The 25373-nt window shown below is 42.8% G+C and overlaps 1 protein-coding gene across 2 annotated transcripts in view; it reads right to left on the minus strand.

Moving 5' to 3' along the window:
• The window catches only part of RAD51B (RAD51 paralog B), a 572091-nt gene that overhangs the window by 49459 nt on the left and 497259 nt on the right, over positions 1 to 25373 (minus strand). For both annotated transcript variants that reach the window (XM_049612601.1, XM_049612603.1), the window contains one exon: positions 3629 to 3732. In XM_049612601.1, coding sequence (XP_049468558.1) covers positions 3629 to 3732 — 104 coding nt within the window. The remainder of the gene's footprint in view (positions 1 to 3628; positions 3733 to 25373) is intronic.

Raw genomic sequence — 25373 nt, forward strand, 5'->3', positions numbered from 1 at the left:
TGGTTTGTAGGAATGGACTTCATGATGATTTGATGAGAAATAGTACGAATATTTCATCAAGTTTTTCATCTTCTTTTCAAGTATTAGCACCCTTACTTCAGCTTTTGCAGCCCCTCATGGCAGCCCGCGTGGTCACTGCAAGCGCCTCCTGAAGGAAGGTCTCAGCCCATCCGTTGTGCATGCTGTGGCCTCAACAACCCCCACAGAACCTTCTCTGCAGTGGGGCCCGCCCTCTCCTCCAAGCTCATCGAACTCATCATGCCCTGCGGCATGTACCATTCACACGTTCACCTCTTTCCCCAGTAGACTGTGAACAACTTCAGGGCATCATCTTCCTCCTATTTTGAATCTCTGGCATCTTACATGGTGACTAGTGAATGAGGTGTCAAGTGAATGAGGGCACAGACCCTCTGCTCTTGTGACAGGGCCAAACCCAACCTGTGCCTTCTGAATGTGTGATTTGCTTTCTTTTGCTGTTCCTCTTCACCCCAAATCTTCCCTTTCTTTTCTCTGTAACAGACATTTATCTATTTAAGGCGCCGGTTTTCAGCCTTGGCTGCACAGTAGAATCCACTTGAGAGAGCTTTACAAATAAATAGTTGTGCCCAGCCCCATCGGCACAGATTTTGATTTAATTGGTCAGGGTGGGGTTCTGGTGTTGGTATTTTGTAAATGCTCCCGTGATGAGTCTAAAGTGCAGCCAGGCTTGAGAAATACTGATTTAAAGTGATACTCAAGCCCCACCACCTTCTAAAAAGACTAATGTGCCTCTGATGAGTTTACCTTGCTCTGGATTCAAAGCAGGTACCATTTTCACAACTTATTAGGTAACAAATCAAACACTGCCTTGTGACAGTACTTCGATATTAGTTTGTTCTTGAACTCCTGCACTTCGTTTTGATTGTTTATGAGTGTTCACACATGTATCAGCTCTCATACGAGACCAGAAGGACCTTGAAGGCAGGAACTGTGTCTTCTCCTTCTTTGCATCCCCATGCCATGTACATGGTGGACCAGAAACATATTTTTGATTATTAAAAAAAAAAAAAAAACAACAACTCAAAATACTAAAAGAGAAAAAAAACCTAGTAGAAGCCACTTTAATTCTACTTTAAAGATATGTCTTTGGTAAGAATAAAAATGTTGCAAAAAGGGTGGGGCAGGATTGAAGCAGACTCGAAAAAGAGTAAATAAAAGTCAAATGGAAAAAAAACTAAATTAGTCCAAAAGAAAATGTTTCCCAGTTTCTTAAGAGGGTTTTTGCAAACACTGAAGCAGAATAAACAAGAGAATTAACTCGGCTTGTGCCCTGATAAGGAGATTTCTTTTTTGGTTATATAATTTTACAAAGTTTCCAGGGTGTAAAGAAAATAATCAGCCAGGGAGGACTCCTTCCCTTGGACTTTACAATTCAGCTCTTGGTTTAATCGGCTCGAAGAGCTGCTCAGTTTGACCTGACCTCCTTCCAGCCCTGTGATCTCAGACTAAGCCTCACATTCAAGAGCCCTGGTGTAGAGCTCAATGTCATAGAAACGGGATAAAACATAATCCTCATTCCATGTCCTTGATCCCTTGGTGTAGTGGCCTCTGTGCATTGGTGGGGGTTGGGAGAGCTATGCCTGGTATCTTCTCCTAGTGGTTGGTGTTCCATAGATCTGCCAATGCTAGAATGATCTAAGCATGTTCCCCTACTAAGTAGGCAATACTTTCAGCAATGAAAGTAACATGTTGTTCTTTGTAGATTAAGATAACACCACTGACTCATTTGATAGGATATGAGTTGATAGACTGTCACTGATCCATCCATGCTGTGCTCCTCGTTCTTGTGACTAGTAGCTTGTATTTGACCTCATGAGCCAAGAACCGAGGGCCACCAAAACTCTGCAGTTACTAAAGAGACATAAAATAATAGCATTTGTCCTACCAGCCACTTCCTGTTGACATTAAAAACATGGAAATGACTGGTTAATTTATTAAAACAAAAGGAAAAGAAAAATATGGATCTAGCTTCTTTATTTACTAATAAATGCTAGCTAGAATTGGTGAAAACAGGATCTGGGAGCCTGGAATCCATGATTCCACATACAATAGACTACATCACAAAATCAATGTATGACATCTAAAACCTAAAAGAGAGATAAACTACACATTGTCAAGGAGAGGAGTTAAAGATCCATGAAAATGAATGGATTTAACACTGATTCACAAGGACTTTTGCTTCCTCAAATAAGAATGCAGGTAGTAGTGCTTGACAATCCTTAATGATATCCCTGATAGCTGCAAACGGGGTCTATTTAACATAATTTATAACATAGGGTACAAACCAAAGGTCATTAGGTTCCACAGGAACATCCTTGGATATGTTCCACTGAAAAGAGAAGTAATGGATTCAGAACCCAGGATACTTGAATCATCGGGGAAAAGGTATCACTGAGGTAATGAGCACGCCAGGGCCTGAAAACTTAAGAATGTTTCCCTAAATGAAAACAAGCAGCTCCATCTTCTCAGAACATGGCTGACTCAATCATCAAGCTGGAATGTTATTTACACAGTCCCAAGCAAACCAAGAAGAATCCTCTGGTCTGTAACCGAGGGCACTTGGAAAGTTAGGTCTGGAACAGGCAAAGGCTCAGGTCTGTTTCTGATGATTCCTGACTCCTTGAAAGAGAGCCAATTTACCTAATGCAGGTAAAGGGCAACAACTCCCTGCCACCTCCCCCAGAAAGGACCACCAGCGTGATATTTCATGCCTCTTTAGTTAATAACTTGGATTGTAATATAATCAGCAAGATGGGCAAATCTGGGTTCTGAATTTTGCCCCATCCAGCAAATCATAACAATCACCCTGTCTTCTTCCTCCTCCTGCTTGTGGGAGAGGTCATGCTAGAACCTGGTCTACACAATAGAGTAAAGCTGCTGTTAGACACTGGGAAAAATAAGTTCCCTAATTATGAAATATTTGAGCAAAGGGGTCAGACTGTGGTGTCGCTTCCTTCAGAGTAAAAGAGAAGATTAAGAACAGGGTAGAAAGTAACCTTTCTGGATGGAAGGTGGGGAAATCTTACTTGAGGCCAGGATAGAAACCCTAGATAGGGAGCTCTGAGAGAGCTATCATCCTTTTGGGGGTCTCTCTAGCATCCTTCAGTACTGGAACCTACTGGTTTAGGAGTTAATGCACAAACAACCAGGGTCTGGGGAATGGTTTAATCATGTGGCAGAATCTGTCTGGCCTACAGTTTTCAAACATACTAACCTCAAGAAAAAGCACCATCACTATTTAATTTGTACACAAATTATCTAGTCCTCAACAAACACCAGCTAAGTAAAATGATCATTCACCTTTTAGAGATGGAGAGTTTGAGACCCCTAGAGGGGTGGACCTTGGTCACTTACAAGGCACTGGCAAATATCAGGAGGCATGTTAACTCAATGGGCTCTGTTTTTAGACATGGTTTCCTGTGAGTGGCTTCTTTCCCACTTCATTGTAACTGCTATCTTTACCTACCCCTGACAGTGTTGGCCCAGGACAGACAACGTGGCCAGTGCTTTCAGAAGATGAACACTCATATTGCTAAGTACATCTTGTTGTCTGACCTTGACAGTCAGAATACATTGCCAAAGCACTCACCTGTCTTCTCTCTGAACCAAGGTACTGGAAAATCAGCCGGGTGTTCACACTGTGACTCCAGGTGTTTCCTAGGGCAGCCGTCACACAGCTGGATCCAGAAGGGCCTGAAATGAAACAGGGCAAAGCCATGACTATGAATGCCCTTTCTTGTAATGGTGTTTCACATAAACAAAAGTCCAGTCATTGCTCATTGCTTAGAGACGACTGGGGGGCTCAGTTCATTACCACAAAAGTTGACAAATTAGAGAAGAAGGAGAGGGGTTAAGGGACATGAGACTAAAAATAAAAACCAGCATGAATTTCCTTCAGCCTCAGCGAAAGCGACCACCACTGGGCTAAAAGATAACAGAGTTATATATCAGTAAGAGATTGCATGCAAGGCAGCTTGGAGACATTGCTAGTAATAAATCAAGCCACTCAACATCCACAATAAAAAGGCATAATGCTACTACATAGAATAAGAGCCAGTTATGAAATAGTCTTAGTTTAACAGAGTTGTAAGACTTTTTTAGCTTGATAAGAGTCTTAACTCAATTTTCCTAATCAATGTAGAAATGGTGGAATATGTGTATAAAATTCCTTTGTCCTTCCAACCCCTGCACACACACACCCAGAAGAGAACTCTGGAAGATCTAACCATTTCATGTCTCATCTGTTTTAGACATCCTTATCCCCAGAGAAACATTTTTTCACCTTCTAAGACTTTCCTATAAAGGGGAGGAGCTGAAGTATTCATCTGAGTTTCTAGTCTACTCCAGGTTGAGCTTCAGCTACCTTACATCTCCAGAGCTTCGCGGATCTCTCTTGATGTCACCAGAAACGATTCCTGCTCTCCTCCTCTTGTTCCTCCTCAGAGGCAGGCTCATGAGTCCCACCACTTAGAAGCCAGGCCCCCATCATATCTGGCACATCTTGAGGTCTCCTCTGAATTCCTGTGCCCACTTTGGCCCTGGGCCATGGGAGGAATCTTAGCCCTAGGGGGGCAGAGTGAGACATTCAGTTTGCCTTATATCCACAAGATGCCATATCTTTTAAATGAGGAGACTAAGAACAAAGAGGCTGAAGTCCACTGAATTAGCTAAATCCACACGAAGTCTTGAGCTTCTCATTCATTGCCTGCTTACTGTATCATTTGATTTTCACCTCTCAGTCTGGAGTAGGAATTGGTCTTCTTTTCTGGATCAGTCATCTTTCAGGGTGGTTTTATCAACTTTGCATGGCCTAACACTCCTGAGCCCAAATATTATGGCAGATGAAGGCGGGTCTGTGGTTCTAGGCTGGAGGTGATTTTGTTGGCAATATCTAAGTGGAAGAGCTACTGGCATCTAGAGGGCAGAGGCTGGCAATGTTGCCAAACACCCTGTAAGACAGAGGACAGGCCCCCATAACAGAGAGGTATCCATTCCCAAACATAATAGTGCTGAAATTGAAAGCCCCTGGGTTAGATAACACCAACCATACATTTTCTCCGGTTCAAGCAGGCACAGGAATGACTTAGATAGAAATCAACGACTGGGACCTCAACAAGCCTGGGAGTTTCAGAATGAAGAATTTAGCATAGGAAAGAACAAAGTTTAGGGTGACCTTGCTTCATTATGCACATAATTTAAAACATATACAAATTTATTTGGAAAACACACGGTCTAGACTGTGCTCATGTGATCACATCACTCCCTTACCTAAACTCCAGCAGCAGCCCGCTGTACTGAGGAGATATACTAACCCCTGAACAATGCATCCAGGGCACTTTGTCATCTGCGTCTGTGCCTCTCTCTGGCCCCATTTCTCTAAGCATTCTCACTGGGTGGTCTCCCGTAACCTCCTGACTTCTCTGTCCCCATTATCCTTGACCTCTTGTCAGCAGTTGATAAAGCTTCCCCCTCCTTTGGCATACTGCTTCTACTGGACCAAGTGGAGTATTCTTTTCCTTCTCTGCTACTCTTCTCTCTCTCTTCCTAGTTGTGGGGGGACCTCAGGGGATGGGCCATGACAAATTTTTCTCCTACCACCTAAGTGCCTTCAGTGGCTAGGAAGGTAATGTGCATTAATAAAGAGGCCAGGTGTTTGCATCTTAAAATACAGGAATTCTTTACTACCACAAAGTGATACACTCTCTCTTCCATTCTTCTTGAAATACACAATCCTCTCATCTTTCATTTTCCCCAGTTTGACAGAGACGTATTAACAGAGAAATACTTTCTCTTATAAGAAAACCAACCCTGCAAAGGCAATAGCAACTGATTGTTCCTTTCTTTTTTGCATTTTTGTAAAACAGCTTTTTTGAGATAATTCACACATCATGCAATCCACCCAAAGTGTACAGTTCAATGGTTTTTACTATATTCGCAGTTGTTCAAGCATCACTACAATCAACTTTAGAACACTTCATTGCCTCAAAAAGAAAGCCCATACCCCTTAACTATGTAAGCCTCAAGCCCCTCTTTCCTCTCCCTCAGCCCTAGGTGACCATTACTCTGCTTTGGGCTTAATGTTAAGTATCAGGAGATGATGGGGAGTAGAGGAGACTGTGGTGAATGAGACAATCCATCCATGACCTCAAGGCTGCAGACCCTGTCTCGCTCTAGCTATTATTATCATGTGACAATATGAGTTCATAGTCAGCCACATCTTTTGACTTTTAAAAGAGAAGTCAGAAGTCCATGTTTTAAGTATAATCTACAGATTTTAAAATGTTAGTTTAATTAAAAAAATTTTTAAACATACAAATGAACATAATTATGAGCCATATATGACTCATTCCCACCAAGCTTGCGATGTCTGCTCCATATGGATGTCCTCACTGTTGACGAGGATGTGACCCCAATGTGGATGATTTTGTAGCCTTTGTCTCAATCTGTGACCGGCTTCAGCACCTGTCCTCCATTTTTAACAAGAACTACAAGCCTGACATAATGAATAGCAGCACTATTAATTCAGCATCTTCAAATCAAGCTCACTTTTTCCATTATAACTTACTCTTCCCTGTCTCTTTCTTTGGCCTTCTAGTTAATCTGGTTCAGAACCTCAGTTCCATTTTTAAATTTCTCCTTCTCCCATGCTTCTCAGTTCCAATAAATTGTGATGTCCTATTGATTTAGCTGTAAAATCTCACCTATATCCATTCCCTATCCTCCATTCCTCCTACTCCAACCTTAGATCAGGTCCACATTAGCTCTCACCTGAGGGTGGCTCCTAGAGCTAACTGATGTCCATACTGCTGTCAGTTCCTCAAAGCCCATCCTCTCTTCTGCCTGATTAATCTCCCCAAGCCACATCTAAGCACACTTCCCTGCTGCTTCTCAGCATGCTCAAAAACTTTCAATGGCTCCCAAGTGCCTCCAAAGAGTTCTACATTCCCCAGATTGGCATTCGAAGCTCTTCCAGCCTGTGCCTGGTCTGCCTTTCCACACCACTTCCCTCCATTCCACTTCAAAGAGACTTTGTTCCAATTCAATCACTTCTTCCCCATGTCCCCTCCACACCTGAAATGCCTCTGAGTCCACATGTTGTCTTTGATACTACTTCCTGCGTGCCACTTCCTTGGTCATCACAGACGTAACGTCTTCCTCCTCTAAACTCCTGTAATACTTTATTTCACTCTCTCACGCTATGCCATCTCTTTCTATCCTGTGGTATATTACTTGTGGTGTGCTTCTCTTATCACTCCTAATACATACTTTAAGAGGCCCAAATCTCTTGTCTGATTCATGCTAGCATGCCTGAATCACTTAACTTATGCCTCATTCTGTGTCACTGACACATGGAAGATAATGAATACTGATTCAATAGTCAATAAGTTATTCCTACTAAACTTGGAACCATGTTACTATATATTCAGTTTAGCAGCAGATTTACATTCTTAATTTTATCTTGCTTAAGCTAAACTTAATGGCATTTTTGCATTTTTCAAGCAAACTGTAGAAGCTTGTTGCGTACGTGCCTGCTAAGTGATAGGATGAAGTAAGGCTGAACTTCCAAGTTTGCCACGAGAAAGCTACATGTGAAAAATTAGGAGTTGTTAATTAGTTAAGCACTCAAAAAAAATTTTTTTTCAGTAATAGACTGATAGGCACTTCCCAGGTTCTGGAAGATGTTTTCAGGGGTCAGAGCCACATTTGGCCAGTGGTGACTATTTAAAGAGTGCCATGGGGGCGCCTGGGTGGCTCAGTTAAGCATCCGACTTCAGCTCAGGTCATGATCTCGCGGCCCGTGAGTTCGAGCTCTGCATTGGGCTCTGTGCTGACAGCTCAAGCCTGGAGCCTGCTTTGGATTCTGTGCCTCCCTCTCTCTCTCCATTCCTCCCCTGCTCATGCTCTGTCTCTGTCCCTCAAAAATAAATAAATGTTAAAAAAATAAAATAAAATAAAGAATGCCATGCCCCTAAGCTAATGAAAACAGTATAAGAAAGTATCGATATACTTTCCATACACTGGCTGCTTTCTGGACAGGTAAGCTCAAGTCCCAACTAAAGGCAACAAGTGCAAATGACCACGGAAAAGTTCCTAATGGAAACCCTGACTGAGTGGCTTGAAAAGATCTAAAAGATTCAGGAGTGCTTACAAACATTACGCCACCACAAGAGCAATCACAGAAGGCCTTGAAAGTTAATAATAAGAAAAGACAATATTTTTAAAGTACTATAAGGGAGCACTAGGTGAGCCCTATATGTAAGGAGAGCTTACATCTTGTTTGAGCTTCATATCTTAGTTACATCTCTCTTGATCCCACAACCACCTATGAGGTAGGTAATATCATCACCCCTATTGACCAACTAAGGCTGTGAGAGATTAAGTAACGCTCCCAAGGTCACGTGGTTGGTTAATGACAGAGCTGGGGCACAAACCAGGCAGACTATCTTCACTGCTACCCTAATCAGCCTTCTCCAGGCATTATGTCAATTAGCCTGCAACTCTGCCAGCCCGGTGGGCCTTGGGAAGGGCTTGGAGAGCCTGAAGGCCCATCTCTAGGAAGACATTGATGGAGGCGTAGTGTGAGCATTCCATCACTCATCTGAATCTGTGTGTCACTCAGACTCCACAATCAGCTTCCTCTGTTCTGATGTTCAGTGGTAACCCAGGGCAAGGGGTTTCCAGAAAGATCATGCATGCCCTGGCTTGGCAAGTTATTTAACCTCCATCAACTGGCCCAGCACCTGATTCATGTAAATCAGGTAGTCTGAAACTGACCCTTTCTGGTTGGAGGCTTAAAAATCTGGTCGGCGTTGTAAAGTTATTTCACTTAATAGGACCTCAAACATGGGAAAACGACTGAAGGGTGGTTACAGGTGGTAGGATTATTTGAGACAGAAGTGGGAGAAAGGGAGGTGGGACACTGTCAGTTACTATAAATTTGTAACTTTATTTTCATCTAGAAAATTCAGTGGCCTCATGTCTTTGGACTTTCAAACATTTCTATGAGAGGGCTGGCATAAATAATCATTAATGCTGTTTATGGGAAATTAAAGGTAGAAGGCATCTGCTTACTGGCCTTTCAAAAAAGGTGATTTCCTGCCCAATGACCTAATTGGTCAGGAAATAGATAAGTGAATCTTTTCTATGCTCACTTTAAGCGGAAGTTCTAAAAATTAGGGCGCTCTTTCCCTGTCTCCTTTTTGATGACTCTGACATTTAGACCTGCCAAGGCAGTATGATTTCATTGTACTGGAATTTGGTTGGTTTCAATACAAATAGAAAACTCAAATAAGTGAACTAGGTTTTGAAAATATTTTCATTATTGGGGATTTTTTCAGCATCACAGGATTGAGCTTGTAGAAGTATTCGAGTAAGCTACATGGAGAAAATCTGTTTACAGTGAAGTCAGGTCTCTCTAAAACAGACTGTGGGAACATTTGTTATCCACTCTCTGAGACCCTTTTAGGTAAGTCAAAGCATGTTTTCTTTCTCTGTGACTGCCTACCCATCTGCAAAATGTGAATACTAATTCCTGCCTCCAGGCAACCAAAGGTTCTTGGTGACTCTTAGATGAAGATATTTGATATGTATAAATGACAGGAACAATGATGATCAAACCCTGATGATGAAATTCTAGGGAGAAAGAAAGCTTAATTATCATCTTATACATTTTTTAATTTTTCTAATAATGAGGCAAGCTAGGAAAGCTCAGGAATGAAATGGTTAAAACGACAGGACTTGGATTCTGGAATATCCTTCATGAACACTATCTTTTGGATCCAGTTCCCCACTCCTTTGGAGGGGGAGTTGGTTATGAAGATACATTTCTCACAAGGCCAGGGGCTGTCTCTGTTCTGCACACAGGGCATAGTCCTTGTGCAATCAGCCTGGAGGAGGATAATCAGGTTGCTATGTAGCCTTGATTTCCAAAAAGGTAATGGGCCTCTGGTACCAACCGGTGTCAGTATGTAGAAGAGGCCTGTTGGGGGCCTTCAATGAGGAAGCTCCTTCTCTGAAAACATTTCAATTTATGACTCCTGTGCTAAGCATTTCTGGGAGGTCAACTGAATCTCCAGTACATAACATAAAAGTGTCTGTCCTGTAGCAAAAGGATCAACTTTAAAAGAATAGACTTTTCCATGTTAAAAATATTACAAGTATAAACAAAGCACTGATTCCAGAACAGGGGGAAGGAAAAATTCAGGGCGTAAGAGGGCTGGATATTCTGAACATTGGTCCCTCCTGTCCCTTTAGATAAAAGGCAACTTGTTGAGACTAGAAAGAGGAAGAAAGAAAGAAAGAAAGAAAGAGGAAGAAAGAAGGAAGGAAGAAAGAAAGAAACAAACAAACAAACTTACAAATCTTTTCAGAACTGAAAGAAGTTCAGGAAAGAGATGGCATGTTAGCATCGGAATTAACAGTCTCTTTCTTATCTTTGTCCTCACATCCTAAAGCATGTTCTGTATAATGCATGACAACATATGGTCAGCTGCTGGCTACAAGGCAGGACCCTGGAGTTCTATTTCTTAATTAGCTGTAGGCTTTTAATGAGACCAGGTGGGAGCAGGAGAGTGATGTAACAAAGAACATCAGGGTAGGCCTTGGTAATGAGCAGTCACTTCAACTCTCTGAGCCTCAGTTTTCTCACCCATAACAAGGGGTTGTTGGAAATTATCTCAAAAGGTCCTGGCTATACTAAGAACTTTGAATCTATGGCATTTTGATGACAAGAAATTAGTTCCTCATTCTGGACTTCACTTTTTCCAGAAAGTTTGAAAATGTTCTACTCCATGGGCTATCTTTGAATGGCTGTACCCTACCTAGTACCTATTTAAGCCTGAAGAGAGTTTTACAGACATGTGGTCCTTTTTCTAAGAGTAGATTTCCCTCCAGACTAGGAGTTTTCTTAGTCTATCTTACCTACTAAAACCTTATGATGGGTAAACATGTGATGGCCAGTGGCCAAGTCCCAGCAAACACGACTTCATAATAACAAAGCTTAAAGGTGGGAGTCTGAGTGAGAGAGTAGGGATTAAAAGGGGATTATCATCCATTAAATTCAGTTTCTCCTGTTTAAAACCAAGCCCATGGAAGTTGCTGAACTACAGCATATATTTTTCTGTTGGGTCATTCATTTGAACTGGGGAAGTGACTGAGAATCTTGGTTAGCCCCAGTAGAAAGATGAAGTAGGGAAATATTTAGATCTGCTTTTTCCTAAATTTCTCAGAGTAGCCTAAGTTACCTCTGTTAGTGGATCATCAGCTCCTGTTTTATTTGATGCAGAAAGCCATAATTTCAGCAAGCAATGTTGAAGAGGATGAATGGGGTATAAAAGGGAAGAAGACTGCCTAGGATAGGCTATTTCTGAAATAAGGATTCAAGATGACCTACGAGCTCCATGAGGCCACAGTGCAAAGGTATCATATAAAAGAGATTGGGACAAGCTCAGACATCTATCCTCCAGCAAAATTAATTTCCTTGGGGGTTTGTGGTTCATTAACTGAACCTGTGAACCAGCTGTATTTAGTGTGCACTCTACTTCCTCATGTCTTTAAAATTGACAATGGTCTGTAGGTCAAGTTCCAACGGAAGTGATATTTCTGACCTAACTCTATAAATAGAGCACTGGAAAAAACCCATCAGCTGCAAATGGCCCAGGGAACACACGCTATCTATTAAGTAAGTAACCGCAGTATCTGTGCTGCCATTTTAGATGAGAAAAAAATATCTTTTGTTATTTATAATCTTCTGAGCTTTGAGATTCTCAAAATACTTTAAAGCTATTAGTCTTCTTTCAGATTTACAAATAAAGGATCTGAGGCATAAAACCACACAATAACTGCCTCAATATCATCTGTGCACTGAGGAAGGCATTTGGCGTGGTATAGAATAAGGCTGCTTCACTTCAGTAAAGCAGAAAATGTCATCTCCGATGTCTCTTGGCTAGATGTGAATGCAGTCCAGAGTCTTTACTTGCACAATACACTTAGGATCCACTTTCTGATAAAACTCGTTAGTAAGGAAGGTTAGAAATGTGAAGAAGACCAGAAAAGGTGGGGCAATCAGAACCTTTGGAATGCAAGGGTTAGGGATGGGTTAATCCTCCATTGCAGAAGGAAGAAACAGAGTTAGCTAATCACCAGGATAAAGACTGGTATGCACTAGCACAAACCACTCAAACAACTCCATTGGCTTTGTGTGGGGAGAACAAACTTGGAGTTTCCCAGAATCTTAGTATGGTTATGTAAGTTATCATCCAAACAGGACACTTCTGAAAATGAAATGGGGACATTTTAATAACTATATGGGGATAACAAAGTCAGGACTGTTCTGGGCCAACCAGGATGCGTGTAGGAAATCTCTAGAACAGGCTGAGGGTACTCACCCTTCAAGAAAATGGTCAGTCTAGAACTCATCTAATTTACCAACCAAAAGTTCTACAGGGATATTGCACAGGATTTTTCTGCTATGTTTGCGGTGGCAATCATGAAAGTCCTCAAAGACAGCTATGACAACAATAACAGGCACGAGAAGAACAGAACGAGGGTGTCTGCATAGAAAGAATTAATCTCCTCCGACCCAGCTCAGGTTCCAACATACCCCAGGAGGCCATGCCCCTGAACCCTTTCTCCAATATAGCTTTCTTCCTGCTACCTCCTATTTAAGTGTATGTGTTGGGGGCGGGGGGAATCCTGAATGGGGACCTGTAGCTAGGTCTCCTGACCCTTTGAAAAGAACTCTTTATTTTTTTTTATTAATTTTTTAAAAATATTTATTTCTTTTTTGAGAGACAGACAGAGAGAGTGACAGAGCATGTGCAGGGGAGGGACAGAGAAAGACACAGAATCTGAAGCAAGCTCCAGGCTCCAAGCTGTCAGCACAGAGCCCAGCGTGGGGCTTGAACCCACGAACCATGAGATCATAACCTGAGCTGAAGTCGGATGCTTAACCAACTAAGCCACGCAGGCACCCCCGAAAAGAACTCTTTAATTAAAAATAAACTCATTCACTAAAGAAAAATTCATACTATTCTTAAGTGAATACTAGCAAATAAAACAAAGAAAGCAAAAACCCAGCCATACATGAAAATCTGAGGCATTTTCTTTCTGAATTTAGGCTTAACTGAACATCCACCAGGAAGATGCTTAGGTGAAATGGGTTTTCTTCCATAGCAATGTTCTCTAGGTGCTTACTGTAGATAAGAGAATTCTTCAAATCATGTGAATCAGCCATCTTAATAGGACCTTTGCTTTTCTACTCATCATAGAATCTGAGCCAGCAGGAGGGTGCCAGAGCTGGATCCTAGTAAGTCTTGGTATCATACGTGGTCATTCATTTTTTCACTGTTCGATATTTTTTTCAGGTCACTTTCTTTTCTGGCTGCAACAGAACTATAGTCACTTATTCTGATTTCAAATTATTTATAGTACTGGCTGCTGGGAGGGGGTAGGGAATTACCCTCAGAGGTATGCATTCAGCCAACTGCCTTTGGAGAAATCCAGGAAGGGCAAAAAGTGTCATATGCTTTATCAGTCACTCTTCCTGGGGAGATTAAACTATGGTGAAGTAATATATGGTCACTTTACAAATCCAGGGAACTAGTCTGGACTATGAGTAAGCCAGGTGACAACGTACCTGACTGAAGAGCGAAGGGGACACACTAATAGTCATGGGGTTTGCCTTTGGGAAATCAGCTCACAAGGCAAACCCAGGACCAGGAGATAGGGTCCTTTCCCAAGGCCTTAACTGATACAGAACTGGGCCCAGGTAAGTCTGCTATTGCTCAGGCTGGCACTGTATCACTGGCTTTTTGCAATCAATAAGGACAAAGGGAAAAAGAAATGCAGTTGTTTATCAGAAAATAGGTTCTTGAAGAAAAATATTTCTGTGAAAACATCAGTGGCTTAAAAAATCATTAACACAAAAAGACATTCCAACTTAACGTCTAATCCTGGACTGGATCTTGGATCAGAAAAAAAAAATGCCATAAAAGCCATAATTGGGACACCTGACAAAGTTTGACTATGACTGGTATATTAGATAATAGTATTATATCAGTGCTAATTTCCTGGGTGAAATCATTGTAGTGTGGTTATGTAAGAGAAGCTCTTCTTCTTCCGAGATAAATGCTGTAGTATTTGGAGATGAAGGGTCATGATATCTACAGTTATTCTCAAAGGGTTTTGCAAAGCTAACAACAATAAATTCATATCATAAAAAATAAATTGCTAATAATAATATGAGAAAGATTTAAAAAAACAGGCAAAATGTTAGAAGTCTAGGTGAAGCATCTATGGGAGTTTATTGTACTTTCCTTGGAACTTTTCTGTAGGTTTGAACTCTTACACTTAAAAAAAAAATACAACTGGGCGCCTGGGTGGTTCAGTCAGTTAAGCGTCTGACTTCGGCTCAGGTTATGATCTTGTGGTTCACAAGTTCACACTTGATCTTAGCCAAAAGGCTGAGAAGTGATTGCAGTTCATGAGTTCAAGCCACACGTCAGGCTCTGTGCTGGTGGCTCAGAGTGTGGGACCTACTTGGGATTCTGTGTCTCCCTCTCTCTTTCTACCCCCCCCCCCAACTCATATTTGGTTTCTCTCTCTCAAAAATAAATAAAACATTAAAAAATTTAAAAAAATACAACTGTTTGGGGCATCTGGGTGGCTTAGTCGGTTAAGCATCCAACTTCAGCTCAGGTCATGATCTTGTGGTCTGTGGGTTCGAGCCCCCTGTCAGGCTCTATGCTGATAGCTCAGAGCCTGGAGCCTGCTTTGGAGTCTGTGTCTCCTTCTCTTTCTGCCCCTCCCCTGCTTACACTCTATTTCTCTCTCTCTCTCTCTCTCAAAAATAAACATTAATTTTTTTAAATAAATAAATAAATAAATAAATAAATAAATAAAATACAACTGTGAAAATGTAGGTTGGCCTACCCTAAGAGTTGACTTGGGTCACTGATATAAAATCAGGACATAGGACTGGATCTCTGGAGAAATTTTAGGGCATTGTTCCATATGCACGTTTATACATCAGAATAACCTAAACCAGGTAAACCACTTTTTAAAATGTAGAAGCCCTGCCCCCATCCCAAACCTAAGGAAACAGAATCTCTGAGTGGTGATTCTCAAGAGTCTGCATTTTCAAAAGTCTCTCCCAGATGATCTTATTTATGTTAAAGTTTGAAAAAATCACGTATCAGGCATTTGCTATTTTGCTTGCAATGATATAGGCTTCTCAGACCCCATGGACATTCCATGTACTGTTACAGATGCATTTGCATTAAAAAAAAATCCCCACCTCATATCTTGTCATGTAGCCCTACATCCTTTTCATCAACGGAAGACACCGGTCTGGTGAATGCCCTTTGGCCCAGTTTTTAAGACTCCTATCTGCTGACTTTATTCCCCACCCTACTTCCCAAGGGGGAATGGAGAAGAGATGTAAACTGTTTAGAAATGCCATAACTCATCTGGTTGGAGTTGTTGTCGGGGGAGCAACCCAAAACCCTAACTCAGAAAGTGGAGGAAGGGCAGCTGACGGGCCCGTGGCATGAAACAGGACGGGGCTAGTGATGGGGCCCAGGTCCCCACTCAGGCAGGGCCCCTCCTTAAAGTCCCCTGTCAGGCTCCTTGACCTGCATTTCTTCCAGTCACCAAACACAGCTCAGCTTTCAGAGTTTGAGCTTCCCTTTGTTTCTTCAGTGAGAACAGGAGCAGAGTGCAAGCAAGTGAGGGAGTGAGAGAACCAAGTGGGGCAGGAGCTAGGAGCCCTGGGGTGCTCTGAAAACTCCAGAGTACATTAATGCATCTGACAAATTCAACTTCAGGTACGTTAATATGCTGCTTCCCTCAATCCCACAACTTCAGTAGAATCACCATTCTCCTTTCATAGACTAAGAAGTGATTTTACTGAAACCCACCTAGTCTGAGGCAGAGCTGGAGCCCGAGCCCAGGCATGCTAGGACTTTCTGCTGACCAGCTGCCTCCCTTTCGGCATTAGAGAGAGCACATTGCTGTGGAGAATGCTTTTAATTATCACCTTGCCTGAAGTGTGAAGATTTATTGTTATGCTTTCTTCCCGCCCCATCTCAAGCACCCCTTTGAGAAGTAGCATGATCATGATAGGAATCAGGATATTTTCATGCATGGGAGGGAATGGAATGGCGTCACACATGTTTGTTGCCCCTGAAGGCTGTGAGAAGGGGGTGGGAGGTAAGAAACAGAATGGTGAGTAGTTTGATGAGGCAATCCCTGGGTCTTCAGCACCCTGAGTTTTAGACAAGAACGTAAAGGGACTTTCGGTGTCTTTTCCCACAATGGTAAATTCAGCTGGGCTGCCAGGTTCCTTTAGTTCAGCTCGTGTTTCCTTGACATCTGGAGTTGGGCTTCCTGTGTCAAGGCTAGGAGAAACTGCTGCACTTCTCCCTTTCTGGGGTGTGCACACAGACACACGCCCTCCTCCATGCCAGTCATGCCAAACATAAGGCTCACAACAAATTGGGGCCATGAAGAGGGGGAAAATTCCGTTCTTGACTGGAATCCACAGTGGCCTCTGGATCACAAGCTGCAAGGTCCCCACCATGTGTGGATTGCCTAGGTGTGGGGGAATTTTAGGCAATGGAGACGACATTGCTTTAACTGCCTCAAGTATTCCCTCGCAAGACTGCCCCAATCCCTGGCAGTCCAGTCAAGTATTTTTAGGCAGGAGCCTCATAGCAGGAGAGGGAACTGATGAACAAAATGTGCTGATGCTATTTTAATTGGGGGGAACTGGTTTTGGTGGCAGCAGGCGGTCAGCACACATCTGTGAAATCTGAGTTCTTAAGCAAAGCAATTTCCTTTTCCCTTGAAGGCCACTGTTTATCTAGAAAGTGGACAGAACTATGGGTTTGCTGAAAATGACCAGATTCAACAAGGTGATCAAGACCACCAACTTGGTATAACGTGTCCCATATCTCAGACATCGCTTGTTACGAGACGTTACAGTAAAGAATTATAAGGTAACATTTTGGAATAATTAGTATGTTCCAGACATGAGGCTCAATTACCATACACACATTATCTCTATGAGGGAGATGCCATTACCATCCCAATTTTCTAAGGAAGGAAGCTGAGCTACAGAGAGAGTAAGTGCCCAAGGTCACCCTGTAAGTGGCAGAGCAAGGATTTGAACCCAGCAGCTTGACTAGTCACTTGTTTCAGTGTTTCTTTCGGCCATTTAGAAAGTATTTAAAGAATGACCATTCACCTCCCTCTCTGGAGGAGAAAACTCACCCCATTTTCCAGATATCCCACTCATTTTCCTTTCCTCATTAAGTTGTAATATTCAATTTCTTATCCAGAGTCATCTGTGCCTGTCTAGAAAAGCATAATTTAATAATGTTCTCTCCCTATTGTTGGGAAACTTTGTCATATGATAGGTTTCTAGAAATTGATACCAAAGAAAAACAAATCTCCATGTTCTGTAGATTTCCAACTGAAAATATGTAAAATAACTTTAGTTGCCAAAATCATGATTGGCTTTCCTTCCATGACTATAATCTCCACATCTGGTTCACCTTCTTTGCCAGAAGGACATGATTATACATCTTTTTTATATCTTAGGATGTTTCTGTATTTTATGACATTTCTAAGTAGAATTGCTGTGTTAATCATCATCACAATCCCACTGATAATTACATTATGTCTTTTATCAATGTTAACTCTGCAATGAAAAATAAAGCAGAAGGTAAATGTGATAGAATCAGAAAAGCCCCACAGGAAGCCAATTAGCCCATTTTCTCATCTGTAATATGGTTGTGGGATGAAAAGGGGTCAATAATCACAGTTAACATTTTCAGAAACAGTTTCCAGTGCTTTACATGATAAAATCTTTGAGTCATCCCAATAACATAAGCTGGATCCTATTATTGCCCTTATTTTACAGATGACAAAAATTTACCCACATTTGTGTAGCTAGTAAGTGGTGGGCAGAGGATTCAAACACTGATAGTCAGGCTCTTGAGCCTGTGTTCCAGGCTTGCCCATGACTCTGACGAGCAGCTAGGGCTGGGAGTCCTTGCTCTCCCTGACTTCTCACATCAGCAGCTGAGTATGACCCCAGTGGTGGATTATTATGGCATCCTTAGCCAAGGATGGCCCATAATGTTTCCATGACATTACCATAGACTCATTGTGTTTATGAAACAGAGTGAGAGTACACACAGAAAAGTCACACAGTAAGCATTTTTTTAGTAGGAGATTTTATCATCCTTGTTCTTCGGGAAAGTGACATGCCTAAGGTCACATACTTAGTCACGGGTCAGTACTGGTACAAACGCCCCTCCTCGGACACTCCTTGAACCTCAGGATCTATTGCTTCACTTAGAGGACACCATGGCCTCCCCGCCTGATCACTCTTCTCCAACCTCATACAGCTCAGTGCAAGACCAAGGGGATCACATACTCACTTTCTAGCAGCCCCAGCTCTAAATGAAAAACAGCACAACAGCAACAGTATAGTAGCAACAGCAAAATAATAAACTGCATGGCAGAAAGACCTTTTGGGTGCAACAATTTCCTTAAACTGATCATCTAGGGAAGGAAAGGGAGGGTTCCTTCTTTTAAGATGCAAGTGCTGGCCAGCAGGAACCTAAAATGCATTATTATTCTGCATTTTCTTTTTGCACGACTGAAAAGTTTTTCTATCCTCCCCCTCCCATCCTTACCAAAAGAATACCCCCAAGACGATCACAAACTTTAAAAGTAGCAAACCCTCCCTTCAGAAAAATTTAAAAATAAAAACTCAAAAACCCCACAGTGGTTGCAAAACAGCTTTGTGTGGAAGAAGGGCAAGTTTTCTCTTAAGAGAGGCTAATTTCATAGGGTTGGGAAAGAGAGAGATGAGGGGGAAAGGGAGGGAGCACAGAAGAAGAGGAGGCGGGAGAGGAGGGGATAAAGGAGGAAGAATCGCTGGCTTTAAAAAGCAACATTGTCCAGAGAGGTGAAAGGGAACAGATGGCCGTGGAGAATGTGGCCCTCAAAGCCCAGAAGAAAGGGGCGATGCTGACAGATCTTGCTGTTTCCCATTGACGCCTGAATGTTCTAGTGTGGGGAGCCGAGGCCAGTGCAGGGGACAGACCTCTGTTCCCAGCGGCTCACTGGGGCACTGGCGCTGAGGCTCACTGAGAAAAAGAGCAGGGGAGGGGAGTGGGGAGGGCAAGCAGCTGTGGCCACAGAGGGAGGGACAGTGGGGGGCGTGCGGGCTTCCACAGCCTTCTCTTCTGGCCTGCCCGGGAAGGTCAGCCCAGCGCCGGTCTGTGCCCTGGCAGAGGTGAAGGAAAGGGCAGCAGCTGGGGCCCAAAGACTCGGCGTCCTTCCCCAAAAACACACTGGGGGAGGCATGTCTGGGACAAAATAGATACCTTGAGAGAGGGAAATGAAGAAAATATTCCAAATGCTTTTGGAGGATTGAGACACTCAAACTACAATAAACAAGAAACTTGGGTCTTTGAAGGAGGTCAGAGAATCCTGCCAAGTAAATCCCGTATTATTTCATGGAGTCTCAGGGCAGAGAAGGGATTTGGAGAGGAAACACAAAAGTGAGTCGGTGGCTGACCCGGGAAGGAAGGAATCCAGGAGTTGGTTTAGAGGTCTGAGTCAGCCCCCAAAGAGGTACAGGGTTCACAGTGGGGCTGTGCAGGACACAGCAGGATGACAGGAGGGGCAGAGGGGGCTCCAGTGTCCAGGGTGTGCTCATGTGTATACACGTGTGTGTGTGTGTGTGTGTGTGTGTGTGGGACCGGCATCTGGAGGGACTGCTTATGTACCCGTCGCTTGTAGTTGCACCACTGGAGGATGTTACTGGAAACTCACAAGTCACCGCAGAGTGACACTAGTGCAGGCACTTCTAGCCTCCTGGGAAGGAAAAGCCTGACAGGCAGCCCCTGCAGATGGAGGCCTGGAGAATGGGTGAAGCGTGGCGGCGGGGGAGGGAGAAGGGCTTGCGAAGCAACCATCACAAAGAGGCCCATAAACTTCAGGGGACACAGATGCAATTGGTATAAGTTCTAAGTTCCTTAATATAACTTTGATCAGGAAAATTATTGTTCCAAATGACCTCTTGACCTCTCCCTACACCCTCCAGGATATGATGATAAAATTTACCCCCTGCTCCTGCCCACTAAGGAGGGAGACACATTCTTCCTGGCCCGTTGTCCAGTCGGCTCACAGAGAGCTGCCCGACCTCAAAACGCTTCTCGGGTTTTGATTTTCTTCTATCTGTTTCCCCGACCCTGAAAATGAAAGAGACCTGAACTCGGGGCTGAGGGTCTTCAAACAGTGAAGTATGAGTGTGGAGAAACAGATCCTTCATCAGAATGATCATTTGGAAATTTTCCCAACACGTCTCAGGCCCCATAAACATCTTTCATCAAACCTTTGGTGGTGGAGGGGAAATTAAAAGGTGGCTCTAATTAGATACAGTGACCTGCCCAGTTCACTTTTACTTGGGCTAGATCTCTATTTTCACGAGCAAGAGGACGCCACAATGGCCATCAAGCCCTGCGTTTTGCACTGTACGTTCAACTGAGTTCCTGAGAAAATTCCCACGGAGCAGAGTAGTAAAAAAAAGATCAACCCCATGATGAAGACCTTGCCTTTTATTTCTCTGCTTCATCCAAATTGCTCCCCAGGCACTTTTAGATTTAGAAGCTCCACTAATCAACCTTATAAACAGCAGTCCAGCCACTGCATAGAAATTACTTTGTATAGCTTCTAAATGAAATTACCCCGGGGGATAGAAGATGCCCAGGGCTTTAACAATCACAACATAACACAGCCTCAGTATGAGAATAGAAGACAAGTACACTTTGACATCCCAATTGAAACTCCAGGCTGAATCCGACATAGAAGAATGTAATTACCTTTCCTAGTCTGACGGTACGCTAAAGAAATTGGAGAAGTGGAATACCTATTAGGTCCCCACTAATCCTCCTCCTAAATTCAAAGCAAGGCTAGTCCCTGGAATTCATTTCTGAGTATTCTTACTCTCCACTATTGTTAAACAGCTCAATTGATAAGTGCTTGCAGCTAATAATGCTTTCTACTGAACTCACCCCTCCTCTTTCCCAGAGGCTCAAAGCACTTTACAAATATCACCTCATTATTCTTTATAACACTCAAGTGAGCCTGATAGGTGGATAGGTTCATTATCTTCTCTTTACCAATAGGGGAAATAGACAAAGGAAGAAGTGACTCGTTTAAGCCAACAAAGCAGAGGCAGAACTGGAACGAAAACTCAAGCCGTCCTCCTGACTCCGAATGTGCACATGTCCTATGTCAGCTGGTAAAGATATTCTGCTGACAGAGCAAGACTTTCTAGCTGTGGGCTGTGTTGGAATCAACAGGTTTGCAGAACTGGGGCACTGGCTGGAGGAGAAAGGGCAGAAGTTGAGATGGAGAAGCCCCTCTTGAACAGTCTTAACTAGTTTGAGCAAGTCACTTCACCTCTGATCTCAATGTCCTCCTTAGGAGAATGAGGGGTTTTGATTAGAGGAACTTGAAGGTCCTTTTCAGTTCTTAGATAACTAGTAAAGTGAGGGTTTCAAGAGAGGGGTTCTAGTTTTCACCAGCCCCCTGTGATGTCTGGGCTTCATTCGTCTTGTAAGCCTGAAATAGGGTCCTTGTCTCTTCACATAGTGCTCTCCATAGTCCATTGTTCACACAAATGAGAGTGGGGATCGAATCAGTTGGTGCAAGGTGGGAAATGGAAAAGGTAGTCCTGGGGTATCAAGGCCAAGGGCTAAAGAGAGATGGAGACAGGCAGGGTGCAGTACCAAGACTGGAAGGGGTGTAAAAAGAATCCCATACATTTTGAACTGTGCCTGGGTCCTACCTAGGGGCACTCCCTACATTCCGGGGGACCTATGACAAGTCCTCCAAAGCTAAGAAGGCCCCAAAATGAGGGAGGTTTGCTTTGCTTTTTCTAAATACAAGATTCACTCGACAACCCCCAAACCCATGTGAACAATGCCCCAATGTACCGTCTTGGTAGTTTTCCATTTAAACACAATTTCATTTTAATGAAAAACACCAATGTGCCTTCAAGTTAATTAAAACTGGATTTCACAGGTGGCTTCATGGTTTATAATCTGTGTTGTTTGAGGCAGATATGCCTGAGCCTTTAGAAGACCTGCAGTATTTTATCTCTCTGATCTTTTATACTTTTTTTCTAAGTGATGCTTTGATACTCTTCATTTGCCCCAAAGAAAGTTGGACAGAGATGACATTTAGTAAAACCAACATTTGTTTGCAGGAGAAGCAGCCCCCGCGACCAGAATAATGACCCTGGAAAGAGTTTGGGTGACAAGCCGATTATAGTGACTGGGTAGAAAGGACTGACTGAGCCGCCGCCAGAAAGAAACACATTTTTGTAATATCTCAGTTGTTTCTATTGGCCGGGCCTCCCTTGCATTCACCATGGGAACTGAGTCAACACATTTTCTTGCTTTTTTTTCAGTGATTGCAATGTGTTCTCCCCGCCCCACCCTCCCCCCATATACAGGGAAAAAGAAGTAAGGAACAGGTATCTCCTGAGAAGCAAAAGCTTGATGATTCCCCAAAATGGGTATAGTTCTATTGATCCCCACGTCCTGCTGTAGAAGTGACTAGCTGCAAGCTCTATTCCATCTGCTGTCTCTGAGGACCTCAGCTTGACCTTGTGGAACCTTCTTTCTGGGAAGTTAAGGAATTTCCAGGATTAGCTCAAGTCCTGAGGCTGCCAACTGTGACAATCTACAAAGCTCTCTTAGGTAATGATTCAGATCCCACTTCTGCTCAAGGCCAAGATAGTCCCCAAAGAGTTGGAAATATTCTCATTGCCTGGACTCAGATTATAAGAGGAGTTGACCTCGGAAGAATTTCAGAAGGGCAAGCTCTGCATTTGCGCATACTGAAGACTCACCAACTGATATACCTATGACCACAGAAATGTAATTGAACTTGAAAAGTGAAGATTAAGAGGTTGTCAGAAACAAGTTTTAAAAAGAATACCATAGAAAGAGAAGGAAGTGGGAAAGGAAGGAAGAAAGGAAGGAAAGAGGGAAGTAAAGGAAGGGAAGGGAAGAAGGAAGGAAGGGAAAGAGGTTTCTAATGCCAATCAGGTAAAATGCCAAATTTCTCTCACAATCTCAAGATGAGGAGAGAGGAAAGATGAATCAATAGTCTTCTGTGGGGTGACCCAGAGAAGAGTAAGGCTTTAGATGTTACCAGAGATTGCACTAGTTTAATGGAATCTAGATCTCCCTAATTGCTCCTTAGACACTGTTTTCCTTATACGTCGTAAAGAGTAAGTACAGACATCTGACTAGGTGATGGAATATCAAAGTAAGCTTCCAAATCCATTCTGTGACCTCCTTAAGCCTCAGTTTCCCCATCTGAAAAATTAGGGAGTAGGAGCAGAGGTCTCTAATGCCTCTCCCATCTCCAAGACACACTACTGCTATTGTATCTCTGCATACATTGGCTCCAGCCAATGTATGTACAGCCAATGTATGTACCAGTACAGCCATAGTACATTTTCTCTTTTAAGCTTCACCCAGTGGTGGTCCCAGGGGGTCCCTGACAATGTCTGAAGAGTGTCAGGTCAAGAATTTTTTACTGGCCAACAGGGATAGTTATTTGTCTTCACTCCTGCAGGGGAAAGTTAATGTCAGAATACTAGTGTTCCAGCAGACCTCACTCAGGAAAACCCACTGGCATATGCCAATAGATACAATCCAAAATAAGAAGGATAAAACCCAAGTGGGAAGATTTAGTGTGGAAACCAAAACTACAACAGGCTAAGCTCTTAGTGTTAACATCTAGGAAATAAATGGGTAGCTTTTAAAATAAATGACTGGAACCTCAAGGCATCGATGTTTCCACTACTCAAGCTTTGCAGTCTAGTTGTGACCCTGTTCAACAACTATATCCATGACAATGGATTTCCACAATGTCAGTTGAGGAAATTTTACCAACAGTCAGCAACTCAAAGGAACTTTTCATTTAAGGACTCCAAAATGTTATATAAGTATTATTTCTTATGATCTCAAACAGATGTGGTGATGAGACTCTCCATTTGAGAAATAAGGAACATATTACAAACTTATCTCAAGTTAAAGAATAAGCTAGGACTTGAACAGAGACTCCAACAAGGCATTCAGAAAATTATCCATGTTCCTAATGTGTTACATATTATCGGAATACCTGGGTTTAAAACAGAAGAGAGAAATTCAAAAGATTCATTAAGAAACCAGAAGCCCAGGGGCGCCAGAGTGGCTCAGTCAGTTAAGTGTCCAACTTGGGCTCAGGTCATGATCTCATGGTTCATGGGTTCAAGCCCCACATTGGGCTCTGTGCTGACAGCTCCGAACCTAGAGCCTGCTTCGGATTCTGTGTCTCCCTCTCTCTCTGCCCCTTTCCTGCTCACACTCTGTCTCTGTTTGTCACTCAAAGATAAATAAACAATGGGGCCCCTGGGTGGCTCAGTCGGTTGAGCATCCGACTTCAGCTCAGGTCATGATCTCACGGTTCATGAGTTTGAACCCTGCCTGCTTTGGATTCTGCATCTCCCTCTCTCTCTACCCCTTCCCGGCTCACACTCTGTCTCTATCTCTCAATAATAAATAAATGTTAAAAAAATAAATAAATAAACATAAAAAAGAAAAACTGAGAAGCCCAACTCTATCTTGAGTATCTCAGTGGTCAACCTGGCAACTTGGTGGTCCACTTGCTTATTACCTTTATTCAGAAGTCTCCTGGAAACCCACTCAGGATGGACCAAATCTAGAGATATCAAATGACTAATGTAGATGCTAATGTATGTTCCTGTTTTTTTTTTTAATTTTTTTTAACGTTTATTTATTTTTGAGACAGAGACAGAGCATGAATGGGGGAGGGGCAGAGAGAGAGGGAGACACAGAATCGGAAGCAGGCTCCAGGCTCTGAGCCATCAGCCCAGAGCCCGACGCGGGGCTCGAACTCGCGGACCGTGAGATCGTGACCTGAGCTGAAGTTGGACGCTTAACCGACTGAGCCACCCAGGCGCCCCTTGTTTTTTTTTTAAATAAATTTCCACTTTAAAAAAAATTTGTTATTTTTTAAAGATTTTATTCTTAAGAAATCTGCACACCCAACGTGGGGCTCAAACTTACAACCCCGAGATCAAGAGTCGCATACTCTACTGACTGAGCCAGCCAGGTGCCTCTGTTTTATTTTATTTTTTAAAGATTTTATTTGTAAGTAATCTGTACACTCAACATGGGACTCGAACTTACAACACTGAGATCAAGAGTCACACACTCAACCAACTGAACCAG

The sequence above is a fragment of the Panthera uncia genome, assembly GCF_023721935.1.
Source record: "Panthera uncia isolate 11264 chromosome B3 unlocalized genomic scaffold, Puncia_PCG_1.0 HiC_scaffold_1, whole genome shotgun sequence".
Classification (NCBI taxonomy): Eukaryota; Metazoa; Chordata; class Mammalia; order Carnivora; family Felidae; genus Panthera; species Panthera uncia.